Source organism: Mirounga angustirostris, unplaced genomic scaffold (genome assembly GCF_029215605.1).
Source record: "Mirounga angustirostris isolate CCGP_5_RB_7025 unplaced genomic scaffold, mMirAng1.0.hap1 SCAF_9, whole genome shotgun sequence".
Lineage (NCBI taxonomy): Eukaryota > Metazoa > Chordata > Mammalia > Carnivora > Phocidae > Mirounga > Mirounga angustirostris.
In genome coordinates, this window is record NW_026991717.1 from 117278906 (window position 1) to 117293155 (window position 14250).

Sequence of the window (14250 nt, forward strand, 5' to 3'; positions counted from 1 at the left end):
TAAGCTTCTGGGCTTTTCTCATGGTTAAGGCTCCCAAAAGACTACTATGCTTCATGCCAACTTGCAACCTCTTACTCTCTGCCCCCCCCATCCCCCGCCCCCAATTTAGTTCCCTTGACCTTTCAGATGTTATCATTCAACTAGGTGGTATTTGCTTTCACTGCTTCTCTCAAGCACACCTGCTGGTGGTAAGAGTGTGCAAAATAGAGCAAAACGATAATGTCATTTTGTATAAAACAGATAGGTAAAGTCTAATTGGGCGAAGAAGGCAGAAAGGGCAGTGTCTTGAAAGAGTCATGTCTTTCCCGCACTCCAGGACCATGGGACGGGGTGTCTGCCTTCCACAGATCTGGGGGAAAACACTCTGAAAGAAGCAGGTGACCACCACCAACATGCAGAAGACAAGACTGCCAAGTTTTATTTATTTCAAAAGGACATTTCCAGGTGCATAAAGAGGCCACAAGTTAGTGTTGTTAAAAAAAAAAAAAAATCAAACATCTGCTGATCAAGTGCTACATTTAATGAAAACCACCTAAGACAGAAAAGGAGACAGGAGATCACCATAGAGGACTGGCCGCTCCGAGGCGGGTTTCTGCGGCAGAGCACCTCCCCTCCACCGAGACGCTGGGCACCACTGAACAGCAGGTCACTGTCGTCAAAGCGGCAGAGCTAGAGCTGCTGGCCCAACGCACTGAACTCCGGGAGGCACTTGGAGATGAGGAACTTGCAGACGTAATATCCCAGGAGGTGGGGGAGGTCTGGAACCCATGCTCTGCTGCCAAGGCCGATAACCCGAGGGCAAGTTATCCAATAGCCCTATGCAGCCTCGTTCGGGTCCTGACCGGCTGGACCCTCCTTATTCCAACAGCAGAAAACACTGAAGACAATTCAATCCATGCCTATCCCTCCCTCTCTCTTCTTTCCTCCAACCCTTCACAAAAGATATTATAAGGGCAATAGTTCTGAGCTCTCAGGAAACAGGGTCTGGAACCTTCTGGAGGCTGAGAGGCATAAAACAGTGGTGTAGAAATTCCTCTCATCTTATGGCACTGATTTAGGTTAGACTGGATTTCTCCTGTGCTCTCTCACCCCCAGACGGACATACCAGCAGCAAAAGATCTAGCCTTCAATCTGCACTGGGATTTCCCAGCAGAAGAGACGCTGGTCTTTGTCGCCCAGGAGCTCCCACTGAACCACCAGTTTTATCTGGAGAAAGTGAAAAAAATTGGGAAAAATGAAAGCAGGACCTCGCCTCGATCCAGAACAGGTTTAACTATGAATCCTCATAACAAACTGCCTAATTCCTCAGATCTTTCTTCTTAGATCACACCATCACGAAGGCTGCCTGAGATGTGGGCCCAGCCTGTGGCCTTAAGCTCAGAAGAGCAAACCAAGTCACATCTGTGATGCGGTGTTCACGGCACCACATACTCACCTCATTAGCTCCTCAGATATAGTTTCTAAAGCATTCTTTTCCCTCTTAGATCAATGGTACAAAATGAAGCCTTGCACAGGAGAGAATTTTACATTTAAACAATCTCTTATGTGTTTGGCAATCTGATCCAGCTTTTTCCAAGCATAACCACTTAAGAGCAGAGAGTAGAATGTCAGATTCGTAGGCATAACAAAATACCTTGTTACTGGTACTGAAGATGTCAACACACAAAGGATGTCCCTAGAAGTTTATGATTGTATGAATAATTTCTGGGACAATAATGCTTTGTAGCAATACCTTCCTGGAGCTGTGGGTTTTTTTGTTTGTTTTTTTTAATAATACACCTCGTTAGAAATCTCTGCTTTGATATGTTATACTATGAACTGCCCCTTCTAATTCTTAATAAATCACCAATAATTTTCCAGTCCTTTCTTATGTAGACAACTGCTTACTTGTTATTAGTTACTACCTCTAATTTGTACTCAAATGTTTCTTTACAACACAACATTTGAGTGACCGGGATACCTGGCTTCTCGAACCTTTTAAGTTTTTCAAGACTAGTACACGTTGGGGTGCCTGGGTGGCTCAGTCGCTAAGCGTTCGGCTCAGGTCATGATCCCGGGGTCCTGGGATCAAGCCCTACATCGGGCTCCCTGCTCAGCGGAGAGCCTGCTTCTCCCTCTCCCACTCCCCCTGCTTGTGTTCCCTCTCTCGATGTCTCTCTCTCTGTCAAATAAATAAATAAAATCTTAAAAAAAAGACTAGTATACGTTAACTGTTTCACTTAGTGCTTAAATTAACACAGCTTAAGCCGTTTTTCAAATGAAATGTAATTCACTTAACAATAGCTACCATATACGAAGTACGTACTATGTGGCAGGCCCTAATTAGACATTCCATGTAAGTGACCAGAGACTCAGAAATGCCAGTGATTTTATGGATACCCTGCAAATTAATCTACAAACCTGTTCTTGACCTGTAGGGTCTCCAACATCCCTTAAACACAGATACCCTCTATTAGAGTCTCTTTGCAATGTTCTTTAATGACTTGCCATTTCTAGAAAATAAATGGCCAGGTTGTTCCTGGGTTCTCCTTGATTTCCTTTCAAAACAATGCAGATTGTTTTCCTTTATGGAAAACAGGAATCCCTTTACTTCCTCCATTCTTATCAGGATTCCTATCTTTAATACACGCCCATTCCAACAGCTTCTGCCTCACAAGTGTCTGGTAGAAAAAGAAGTAGGTATAGCAGGGTGAGTCAGAGGGGAAGGTAGGGGCTGGAGATGGATGCAGGGGAGAAAGAAGTGTGTGGAAAAAGTGACCTCTGCTCTGGAGCTGGGACATTACTGCTCTCTTAAGAGATTAATGGAGAAACCAGAATTTTTTGGTAACAACTTGACATCTTGAACTATTTGATACCTGCCTAAAATCTTTTTTTTTTTTTTTTTAAAGATTTTATTTATTTATTTATTTGACAGAGAGAGAGAGATAGCGAGAGCAGGAACACAAGCAGGGGGAGTGGAAGAGCGAGAAGCAGGCTTCCTGCCGAGCAGGGAGCCTGATGTGGGACTCGATCCCAGGACCCTGAGATCATGACCTGAGCCGAAGGCAGACGCTTAACGACTGAGCCACCCAGGCGCCCCTGCCTAAATCTTTTAACAGTGCACAGGTTTTGGGGGTCACAAGGCCTGGCTCTAGATCTAGATGTAATATTTCTGAGCCTATTGCTTAACATCGGAGGCTCAAATTTTGTCATTCATAAAACAGACATAATATTGCCTCAGCAAAGGGTGGTCATGAAGATCCAGGGAAACACTGTATATCAAAATGGCATCAAGAGGTGACAAAGAACAGAGGGGCATGGTGACAATTATCTGTCCTACCTCAGGATTCCTAACACTCCAACTCATCTCCTCCTCCTCAGCCCCCAAGCTTCTGTTTCTTCATCATAGAGAGATGAAAGACCCCAATCTTTTCTTTCTGCCCCCTCTCCTCAGATTTCTCATCTAGTCATAGGCCTTCAGCATCCTGAATGACAAGGTCACTTACAGAGGGGTACTCATTCTTCACTGGTAGTTTATTCAGGTAGCTGTAGGTCTTGTCTTTTTGGATGGGGCAGTTGATTCCACTCTTACAACCATCAGCCTCAGGAATGGGAAAGGGCACTGGGACACCCAACAAGATGCCATGCACCACGGCTTTGCTACTTTGAGATGGAATATCTAAGAGGAACAAAAGAGAATCAGATAGTGAAGGGAACAGCCTATACTAAACCCTAAGTAAAAAATTCAGATATGTTCCCAAGCAACAGCATTGCGAGGATAGCAAATCATAAAGTCTGTACTTTTTAATTCCTAGAGTCTATTTCTCTTTGTAGTTATGCTTAATATCTTTGTGAATGCTACCGAATAAGTATTCACTCCAAAAAAAAAAAAAAAAAAAAGCAACTGAGAGGGTTGTTTTCTTTGCTCTCACCCCCACCTTGCTCTTCACTGTCTTTCAGTTTCTCAGGAAAATCAGAGCTACATAAATAACCTTACCCAACAGAGTAACTGAGTTTTTTGGCAGTAAACTTTCTGTTTATTAATTATATCAGCTTCTGTCAAAGTGTACAGGGTATCTTACAGAGTTTTAGAAGATTGGTTTCTGAATTCTCAAATGACCTGCCCACAGGATTCCATTAGAAATTAAGAGCAAAATGGAAAGGAATCTCCACAGAAATGCCATGGGCTGTAACAGTAAGAGATAACCCTTTAGAAACTGGGTAAGATTAGAAAGAAGAGGTACATTTCTTGCTATCCCTCTGCCCTCCATATCACAAGTTGGGCAGGGGGAATAAATACAATAAAATTAGGGCAACTAGGGTTATGAGCTATTAGGTTATCCTGCAGATCCAGAATATTGGCTCTGTTTGTTTCTTTCTGGTTTGGGGATTACTTTCGTTTAGAAGGTACATTTTTGGTTTGGGACAGTAGAGGGGGCAGGGTATCATCCAGGAGAGAAAACAACTCTAGTATTTAGAGTTGTCTTTAGGCTTAAAGAAGATGACAGGAACGTTGAGATTTCTTATTGGACTGCCCCGTCTAGTTCCACAGGATAGAAAGTAAGGAAAGGATTCATGGTAGATGCCCTTTCTAGAAGTGAAGCTGAGATTTTTTCTTGGGTCCCAAATGAATTCCTTAAACCTTACAGAAGGTAAGTCTGAGCTTTGCACAGTTTGGAAGGGAGGTCACAGACGTCCTGACTGCAATGCCCCTACCCCACGCTCATTCCAATACTTGAGACTGTTGTTAGGCTTTAAGATAAACTTGAAGGCAAGAGCCACTTTTACTCACTACTGGTGAAGGTGACATTGACACTGTAAGACTGGCCTTTGTGCAGTTTGCAGGGCTGGGTGGGGCATGGGTTCACATTCAGTTCTTTTATAACTCCAAGCCCAGAACCTGTTAAAAAAAAAAAGAAAAATGAATTGGAATAGGAGGGGAAAGAAACCACCTATGCTGTCGCCTACCTAATGGGAAGGTGCTCTGCTCTCCAGGAAACTCTTCGTATCTGATGGCTGAGAATGAATAAAATCAGTTAAGTATAAAAAGCCAGCTCCCCTGCTCTATACCCTGGGAGGGCTACACCAGGGAAGTCATCCCCACCCCTCCTCCCATCCCCATGTGGGATTTAAAGCAGCATACACATGGCACAGTGGTGGCTCAAGCCTCAGGCCTGCCCTATCCACCTGGACTCTTGAGACTGGCTGCTCCTAAACTGCCCCCCCCCCTCACCCTGCCATGTCCTTCAGATCCTGTCCTGGTTTTGCTCTAAACTGGTGGATGACCAGCTTTGTAAACCCCTACCAGGGAAAGCGATTTTCAGAACGCATCTGCAGCATATAGGCTTACACTCCACTTTGGAAACACGTGTTCTTCAAAATAAGTGTCTCTGAGACACGGTGTGTGTCTTTGCGGTCTAAACAAAGACAAAAGTGCTGTTTGTTCCCAATAAATGCTTGACCTAAACAGGTTAAGTAAAATTTTTAAAAATCCCACTGCATCATCCAGGCCCCTGAAACTGGACAGCTGAATGGAGAGAATGCAAGTAAACTGCCTGTTAACACCACCTATGCCATGGAAAGCTTTTTTTTTTTTCAGAGATTTTATTTATTTATTTGACAGAGAGAGAGCACAAACAAGGGGAACGGCAGGCAGAGGGAGAGGGAGAGGGAGAGGGAGAGGGAGAAGTAGGCTCCCTGTTGAGGATCAATCCCAGGACCCTGGGATCATGACCCAAGCTGAAGGCAGATGCCCAACTGAGCCACCCAGGTGCCTCCCCACCCCCACCCCAAGGAAAGCTTAAGCTCAGCCATCATGGCTAAGAGGTAGGCTCTGGGACCTGACACCTGGGTTTGGAATCTCATGGGCTCCATGACTGAGAAACCTCAAAACAAGATACTTTACCCCTCTGGGGAAAATAACAGTGACTGCCTCAGAGGGTAAGTGAGGTAACACACTTACAGCTCTTAGGTAAGTGTTTGCAACATAGTAGTGCTGTGTTCATTTTATTGTAAGTGTAACAAGTAAGTGTTCATTTTATTACCATCACATGGGATTCAGTCCTCGAATTTAGTCTAGAATAGTTGCTCCTGGGTGGGTTAGCAAAGTTCCTTTTTGACACAAAAGGTGGGCCTCTCCTTTGCAGTCACCAGGTTAGCTTAGCCTATAGGATATGAAGAGAAGCTCGTGTAGATGCACTTTGGCTTTCTTGGCCTGTGCCTGCTCTTGGGTGGGACAGTTTCATCATACAGACCAATACTGCTCCAGCTAGGTCTGTAAGGAAGAACTTGCCGTCCCTCATCCGCAGCATGCTTCTCCATCATGGGCAAAGTTCTCAAAATACACCTGTAAGAATTCTCTTCTTCAAGCACTGTCTTCCACTGTCCTCCTATCTTCTACAGACAGGAAAAAAAAAAAAATATCTGGAACTTGAATCAACAACCTATTGAAAATCAGTGCTTATGCTAGAGCTTTCAACATCCACTTCTACCTGCTTCTTTCCAGCCTGGGTCACGTGATCTAGTAGGACCTGAGGAAAGGGGAGTACTTGTAGCTCCTTCATCCAGTTTTACTGAGAAGAGGTGCTTGGACTTTCAATGTCCACGGAACAAACTCCTCAGTCCTAACTGGCAAAAATAGCAAAACCAGTTTGCTTGGTCCCATTGCTTACCTGAGGAAATACCACTCCAGGGGAAAGGGTCAGTGGTAAAGTGGAACTCAACTCGAAAACCCTTTGATGTGGGTGCTGAAGTTTTTACATTATTTCCCAATTCCAAAGTCAATTGAAAATCTGTAACCGAAACCACCCCTCCCTTAAGAAGTTCTTGCCATAGGTGGACTTCTGCTTTTTTCAAATGAGTAGAACAATATCTGGATTTGCTTTCCATAGTTGTTGTTGTTTTAATGTTAATGTTACCACTGAAACCCAAAGTGGTTCACAAACACCCACTAATTTCCTACTCCTTACTAGCTGTGAGAACTTGGAAAGTTACTCCATGTGCCTGATTCCTCATCTGTAAAACATCCTGAGGGTTGAGCGAGTTAATAAAGTTAATATAATATCTTCATCCAAATTTGGCGACTAAGTTTAATGGAGGGAAAGGCAGTAACTGGAGGTGGTAATACCATCTTTCAAGTGCCAGCAGTTCAGTGGAACAGCATTTGTTAAGTATTAAGAGGCCAGCAGTCTTTACTCCTTAATCAATCCTGTCCCCTAGCCTAACTTTGCTTTTGCCTCAACATGAATTTTGATGATATAGTTAAGAGTATTTATTCCCTCATTTACTTTTCAACAAATAGTTATTGAGCAGTTACTATTACCTGGGCACTAGATATAAAGGATCAAACTTATTCTCGTTCCCATTCTGCTGGGTGACTTTGGGTAATTTATCGAACATCTCTGGAATTCAATGATTGACTCCAGGATCTCCAAGTTTCCTTCCAGCTCACTGATTCTATAAAATGTCTTCTTTCATTTACATTACACCTTTTCACTTCAGGAGAACGAATAACTCCATAGACTTGTCTCATTATTTCGCATCCGCCCCTCCCCCTTTGTATTTCCCAACAAAGATCCCTACCACAGCGGCAAGGGGGGGTTATGTGTCACAAGGTCTGACCAGCAACACGAGTTTTATATGTAGGAGGAAACAGTGATTAAGAATCACAAAATTATACAGCCCAAAGGAAGTGGTTATGGAGTAAATCATGGAAAGGAGAGTTGACTTTTGACTTGTCAGCAAAAGGGAAATTAAAAATAAAAGCAAACGGCGTGGGGAGGGAGAGGTCATCTAAGACACGAGGCATATATAAAAAGGAGTTCTGCGCCCCACCGCTCACGCCCCGCGCAGCGCTGGGACCTTCAGTTGTCTGCCCTACAAACTTCAGAAAACTTGAGCAAAAGGCCCAGCTCTAGGAAATGTCCAGGGACCCCAACCACGCGTCTCAGGAAAGAGACAAAGTTGTGCGCCGTTGGGTTTCGCCGCCCGCACCTTCTCCCCGACCCCTGCCCACTCCAGCCCACTCCACGTCGCGTCCGCGGCTCAGCCTGGCCGCCCGCGGGACCCGCCCAACCTAGCGGGGGGTCTCGGCGCGGGGCTCCCGTGGGGCCTCCTGCAGAGGGCGCGGGAATCTCGGGCAGGTTCGGGCTCACCGCAGTCCTTGAAATGCACCGGCTCCGCCAGGGCGGAGGCGCCGAGCGCCAGGAGCAGGAACGCGGCGACCAAGAAACGCATCGCAGCTGAACGGGTTCCCAGCGCGAGGAAGGAAGAAGCCACAGCCTCAGTCACAAGATAAACCTGCCGGGGCGGGCCGGGGGAGGAGCCCAGTCAGGCCACTCGTCACCAGCAACCAGGGCTGGGCCTGCCCGCGCCCCGCCCCCCGGTCCGGAGAGCCAAGCTCGACTCGGTCCCGCCCAGACGCCGGCTATCTCCGCCCATCTTGTCCGCACCGCGGCCCCGCAGGCTTGGATCCATCTCCGCCCCGCCCCCTCCTTGCTCGGCGCTCCGCCGGGTTTTGTTGGTGCGCCCTCACTTCCGTAAATGGGAGCATTTGTAGCCAATCAAATCCCTTCTCCTCCAGCACCACCCAATAGGTATGCTCGGAGGCGGGGTCTCTGTGGGTCCCGCCTCCGAAGGCCCAGGTGGAGAAAGGGATTGGGCAACGCGAGGGGTGGGGTTTGTGGAGGTTTGTGGAGGAAGATGGCGGCCGTCCGCGGGTTATCTCTAAGGGCCGCGGCGCTGAGGGCGGTCGCTCCCTGGGCAAAGGGCAGGTAACAAGCCTACGACAGCACCTGGGAAGGGTGTTAGGTTCTGCGCCTCCAGAACTAAGGGGGGAATTAAGGCCTGCGGGAGGCGAGGGTTTGGCGTGAGGCTGTCCAGGTGGAGGTCGTCAGGTTTGCCGTGAGGCTGTTCAGGTAGAAGTCACCAGGTGCCCCTCTGCTCCCGGGCTCATCCTCCTCCCTTGTGCAGCAGGCTCCTCGCGGCCTCTCGCGGACCTCAGGCTCGTCGGGAAGCGTCGTCCTCCAGCCCCGAGGCCGGCGAAGAGCAGATCCACCTCACCGCCAGCTGTGTCCAGGTAGGAGGCCGGACGCGGGGCGGCGGTACCGGGGAGAGGGCCAGGAGTGCAGGGACTTCCCCTTGGCCCACCTTTCTTGCCTGGCATTCTTGCCTGGCATTCTTGATCCCCCCTTTTGGCATTCTTGATCCCCATTTTGCATTTCAGAGACTTCTGGAAATCACCGAAGGGTCAGAATTCCTAAGGCTGGAGGTGGAGGGAGGTGGATGCTCCGGATTCCAATACAAATTTTCACTGGATACAGTTATCAACCCCGACGACAGGCAAGAAGGAAGGGGTGGGTCCTCAGAGAATGTGTGGGAGGGATAAAGGTGCACGTTTATTTCAAATTTAAAAGGTTTGCTAAGAACGCCTAACACCACCCTTCTCACATAGTGGGAATACAGTGAAGATTTGTTGTCATGATTCAGAGTAACTATGTTATAGGAGGAAAGTTGGCCTGCCTAGGTCCGTAGTGTAGAGTCAGGCTGGACTGGATTCCAGGCCTAAATCCCTAAACGTTTACCAGTATTATTCCATTGACTCTCTTTGCCTCAGAGAAAAGCAGCACCTGTTAGATAATAAGGAATGCTTCTCCTGTATTTGGAAAAACAGGATGTGCACCCCAGGGCTCAGAGGGTGTTATGGTTTTGGTGTTTATGATAGTCATTAATGTCTTCCTCCTGTCTTTTTCAGGGTATTTGAACAGGGTGGGGCAAGAGTGGTGGTTGACTCTGATAGCTTGGCCTTCGTGAAAGGGGCCCAGGTGGACTTCAGCCAAGAACTGATCCGAAGCTCATTTCAAGTGTTGAACAATCCTCAAGCGCAGCAAGGCTGCTCCTGTGGATCATCCTTCTCTATCAAACTTTGATGCTGTGCTCGCTTTGGCAGCACATATACAAACTTTGATGTGATGACAGGTGACCCAGAGATTGCTACCACTTGTACCAATCTGAGGAACCTGGGATTGCTTTCCCATTACTTTCAAGGGGAAAGGCCTTATTGTTGCAGAATTGGTTTTATTTATGCAAGTTAGAGAGTGTTTGGGGGCAGCATACCCTACCTTTGCCCTAGTAAGGCATAATGCAAGAATCAAAGGCAAGGGAGCCCTGCATCTGCTTTATGTTGTGAATCTGTGTTTTTTGTTTGTTTGTTTGATGTTATTCATTTGAGAGAGAGAGAAGGAGCAGGGGAAGGGGCAGAAGCAGACTCCCCACTGAGCAGGGAGCCCAGTGTGGGGCTGGATCCTGGGACTCCAGGACCATGACCTGAGCCGAAGGCAGTTATTTAACCGACTGAGACACCCAGGTGCCCCAGGTTTTTTTTTTTTTTTTTTTTTTTAGATTTTATTTATTTGAGAGAGCAAGAGGGGGGGTGCAGGACAGAGGGAAAGGGAGAAGCAGACTCCCCACTGAGTAGAGAGCCTGAAGCAGGGCTTGATTCCAGGACCCTGAGATCATGACCCGAGCTGAAGGCAGACGCTTAACCAGTAGAGCCACCCAGGTGCCCCTGTTGTGAATCTGCTTTATGTTGTTGGCTCAAAGCGGGGGGCATCTTAGTCAATGTCCAGATCTTACCTTGTGGAATCGTACTCTTCAGTTATGTGATTGATAGTGACTAGTGGTATGTGAACTGTAGGTGTCCCACCCAACCTTAGTTTGTGTGGGAATGTCGACAGATTACAAGGGATTAGGAGAAAACAGGTTTAGAAGTAAGAGATTAGGAAGGGCTACTAAAGTAGGTGTCCAAGAAGAACTTTGTAACTTTTCTAACTTCTAAGAATTGAAACCTTCTGTTTTCAGTCTTCTGTTATAAAGCACTGAGAGGAGGGTTGACGTTTGGCAGGAGCATCCTATATAGAGAAGTGGGCAACACTGATTGTATGGTATAGCCCTCCCTTAAATGCTGGCTGAGCGTGGATAGCATGCCGCTGGTAGTGTGCAGGACCTAACATTGTCCACTGCAACATAATTAACGGTGTTGCATGTTTGTGTCAAAGGCAGGAAATTCCTCTACTTTTCTAGGTATCTAGCAGTGGTGTTTATGATTGCTCTTTTAAAATCCCTGTTTGCCATTTCTCCACAGAAATGCTACAGGGCTGTTTAAAGGAGTTTGCTTTAGGAAGTTTTGAAATAATTATGTGGCTTTAATTGTCAGATAAATATATATAAAGAAGGGAGCATTTAAGCAGTCTATGGCCAAAGCTGTATTTAAAAATATTTTATTTTTTTGGAAAGGTAATACACATGGTACAAAATTCAAAAAGACACAAAAGGGGATACAGTGAAAAGTCTTCCAATCCTGTACCCATCCACCCTGTCACCCCCCCATAAACCACTGTTGTTTCTAAGAATTTACCCTATAGGTATAATCCCATAGATATAATGTGAAATAACATATACACAAGAATATTCATTATAGCATTACTTATAATAGCAAGAGATAGGAAACAATGGAAATGTCCATCAATAGGGGACTGACTAAATAAATTATGATTTATCCATTCAGTGGAATAGTATACAATTATAGAATGAGACAGTTCTTTATGTGCAAGTCTGGATTAAGTGAAAAAAGCAAAGTGCAGAACAGCAGGTATAGGTTGCTATTTGTGTTTTTGATACAAAGAAATATGTGTATGTGAATGAAGTTTTTCTGGGTGAGCAGGAAGGCAAGGGTTGGGAGGAGGCGTAGTGCCAGTGGGTATATGGAAGAGTGGTAAAGAAGTTCTCTGAACCATGGGGTGTAAGGCAGAGTGACGAGGATGAGGCCAGCAGATACCCAGTTGTCTTCCCCCTTTCTTTAGACAACTAGCAGCACATGGTCCACTTTGTTACACAGCCTTCTTTCCCCGCTTAGTCTATTTTGGATTTCTTCTCAAGGTATTAAGAGCCTTTTTTTTTTTTTCATTTTTAGGCCTCCGTAGTAGCAACTAATTGCTTCTAATCTTTTGCTGTTACAAGTAATGCTATAATAAATAACCTCTTACACGTGTTCACATTTGGTGAGAATATATCTGAAGGTTAAATTCCTAGAAGAGTCAAAGAGTAAGTGCTTTTATAATTTCGAAAGACATTGCCATATTATCCTCTTCAGAAGTTGTGTCAGTTTAAGCCCCTGTCAGCTGTGTATGTGAGTCCCTCTTTCAGCAGATGCTTGCCAACTAGGAGTCTTAACAAACTTCTGATCTTTGCCAATCTGAGAGTTTTAAAAGTGTGTCTCGTGTGGTTTTAACTCGCATTTTTTTTGTTATGAATATTTTCATATGTGTAAGAATTACATATTTTTGTCTGCTGAAAACATCTCAACTAGTATAGTGACGTAGAGCAAATTGTTTGAACTCTGCGTGTCTCCATTTCCTCATCTATAAATTGGGAATAAAAATAGTAGGATTGCTGGATGATTAAATGAAATTTGTGTTGAGCACTCAATATAGTGCCTGGCACATAACAAGCATTCAATAAGTTATTATGGGATGGCTGACAATTAGAGCAGCAGGTAGGACAGGACAGATTAATAGTATCCATCTCCATGTCTTCAGGCACATCTTGTTCATTTACATTGCCTTTCATCAGACAAATGCAAAGGCAGAGCTTTCCTTGTCTTAGAAGAGTAAAGAATCTTTTCCCATTGGATCCTAATCATAGGCTATCGGCAGAGCTGGCAAAAGGATAGGCACAGCCTCATGTCTAATATTTAGACTTAGCCAACGTGGTAAAAAATTTGGTTTAATATGAAATAAAAACAAAAACAGGAGCCCAAATGTACGTTTCTTTATTCCACCATGGTTCTAAACTCCTAGCTGGCCAAGGATGGAGTGGGCCTCTCCTTATAAACTGAGAGGGATGCCAGATGCCATTTTTGAAAGAAAGACATCAAGGGCTTCTGAGTAGAGAGAAGAAACAACATGGGAAATCTGGCTTCCCCTAAACCAGACTACACTGTATTTCACAAGCTAGAAAACAGACCCCTTTATTTTTAGTACCTCAAACTGGTATCCACAAAAGGAGAGCCCGGGAGAGGTTTGTGTCCTGTAAGAAGCGGTGTGTATTTAATACAGGTCTTCGGAGGTGGGCCCCCGGCCTGTGGCAGGCTTGCTGTGGTTGGTGCACGGGAGCTGCCGCGGGTAGATTGCGAATGTTTACCCAAAGCTACTGAACAGTTTCTTTAGCCTTGTTGAAAGCCTTGGCTCCCCCTTTCTTATCACCTCCCCATATTTTTCATATTGCCCTCTTGCTGCGTTCTCCGTCTCCGTGCTCCCCTTCATTTGCGTCTCTCACACTCAGCAAGCTACAATCAGTCTTGCTCTGAGATGAGGAGATCTTCCGCCCCTGCCTAGGGCCGTAGAACTGCTACAGGATGGACAGGTGGCAAAATCTGGCCCAGAGAGATTGGTTGAGGTGATGGTTCTTGGGAGGAGGCCTTGGAGTCACTCCCCAAATGTCCCCCAATCCTTTTTTGCTCAAGAGATACTGAAGGACCATACCTGGGCAGATGTAACTTCTGACCCAGTTGTGGAATCATCAGGATGTTATGTGGATCGTGACTGGGAAAGGGTGTCAGCAATGTGAGGCCGAACGACCTTGCATGTTTGCACAGCTTGAGGGGGTGGATGAGGGCCATCCTTTGGTAAGCATCCCATAGCAAGGCCAGGACAGGTGGCAGACTGATCCTCACGGCCAGTGGCTGAAGCATTAAAGCATTTGGTGGTGTTTGAGCCAAGCAAGGGCATGGCAGCATGAAGGCAGTGATAGAAGCTCACAGCCAGGGCCTAAGCTGGGAGAGCTGAAAAGCAGGCAGGGCTGGCTGGGAGGCTGGGCTGCAGGGCCTTCTGTCTGCTTCTTCACGGTGTCTTCCCAGCTAGGAAAGCCTCCTCTAGGCCCCTGCCTGTGGCTGGGGCCCATTTCCAGGTAGCTGTCCACACCGACCCCTCACTGCTACTCCTTGGCAGTGCAGTGTGGGGGGCCTGCCTCGGCCACATAACCTGGGGAGCAGTGGCAGCGGTAGGAGCCCTCGGTGTTCTCGCAGTGACCATGGGCACAGAGTGCAGCAGGCCCGTTCAAGTCATCACACTCATTCACATCTAAGAGGAAGGGAGGGAAGAGAGCACTGTAGGGAGCCCGGGTCCCTCTGCTGCTGTGGCCACTAAGCTCTGGCCCCTGCCCAGCAGTGGAATCCTACACGTGGCAGCCGGAAGCCGAAGTCACTGCCCAAAACTA

General features: G+C 46.4%; 3 protein-coding genes across 8 annotated transcripts in view; 1 reads left to right on the top strand and 2 right to left on the bottom strand.

The window, feature by feature from the left end:
* Positions 1-395: 395 nt before the first annotated feature.
* NPC2 (NPC intracellular cholesterol transporter 2) lies at positions 396-8311 on the bottom strand. The gene is made up of 4 exons (XM_045901232.2): positions 8133-8311; positions 4772-4879; positions 3486-3658; positions 396-1206 (listed from the first exon to the last, which is right to left on the bottom strand). The coding sequence occupies exons 1-4, from the start codon at positions 8212-8214 to the stop codon at positions 1120-1122; spliced, it is 450 nt and encodes a 149-aa protein (XP_045757188.1). The 5' UTR covers positions 8215-8311; the 3' UTR covers positions 396-1119.
* Positions 8312-8457: 146 nt separating this feature from the next.
* On the top strand, positions 8458-12428 carry ISCA2 (iron-sulfur cluster assembly 2). Of its 3 annotated transcripts, none has more exons than XR_010405267.1 (4): positions 8458-8750; positions 8950-9055; positions 9203-9332; positions 9731-9867. XR_010405267.1 is itself a non-coding variant. In XM_045902002.3 (4 exons), the coding sequence occupies exons 1-4, from the start codon at positions 8680-8682 to the stop codon at positions 9903-9905; spliced, it is 465 nt and encodes a 154-aa protein (XP_045757958.1). In that variant the 5' UTR covers positions 8631-8679; the 3' UTR covers positions 9906-12428. The 3 variants fall into 3 exon arrangements, 2 of the variants coding, with proteins under 2 accessions (XP_045757958.1, XP_045757957.1); XM_045902002.3 differs by having other exon boundaries at positions 8631-8750; positions 8953-9055; positions 9203-9318; positions 9731-12428; XM_045902001.3 differs by having other exon boundaries at positions 8634-8750; positions 9203-9318; positions 9731-12428.
* The window catches only part of LTBP2 (latent transforming growth factor beta binding protein 2), a 103125-nt gene continuing 100114 nt past the window's right edge, over positions 11240-14250 (bottom strand). For all 4 annotated transcript variants that reach the window (XM_064571354.1, XM_045901234.3, XM_045901235.3 and 1 more), the window contains one exon: positions 11240-14114. In XM_064571354.1, the coding sequence (XP_064427424.1) occupies positions 13969-14114 (146 nt within the window). In that variant the 3' untranslated portion in view covers positions 11240-13968. The remainder of the gene's footprint in view (positions 14115-14250) is intronic.

Bases quoted from the DNA above. Each gene is read 5' to 3' on its own strand.
- NPC2 (XM_045901232.2), bottom strand. From the start codon at position 8,214: ATGCGTTTCTTGGTCGCCGCGTTCCTGCTCCTGGCGCTCGGCGCCTCC. The intron at 4,880-8,132 runs GTGAGCCCGAAC...TTTTTTTAACAG, and splicing joins GGTGCATTTCAAGGACTGCG to GTTCTGGGCTTGGAGTTATA. The intron at 3,659-4,771 runs GTGAGTAAAAGT...TGTTCCTCTTAG, and splicing joins CAATGTCACCTTCACCAGTA to ATATTCCATCTCAAAGTAGC.
- ISCA2 (XM_045902001.3), top strand. From the start codon at position 8,680: ATGGCGGCCGTCCGCGGGTTATCTCTAAGGGCCGCGGCGCTGAGGGCG. The intron at 9,056-9,202 runs GTAGGAGGCCGG...TTTGCATTTCAG, and splicing joins TCACCGCCAGCTGTGTCCAG to AGACTTCTGGAAATCACCGA. The intron at 9,319-9,730 runs GCAAGAAGGAAG...TGTCTTTTTCAG, and splicing joins GTTATCAACCCCGACGACAG to GGTATTTGAACAGGGTGGGG.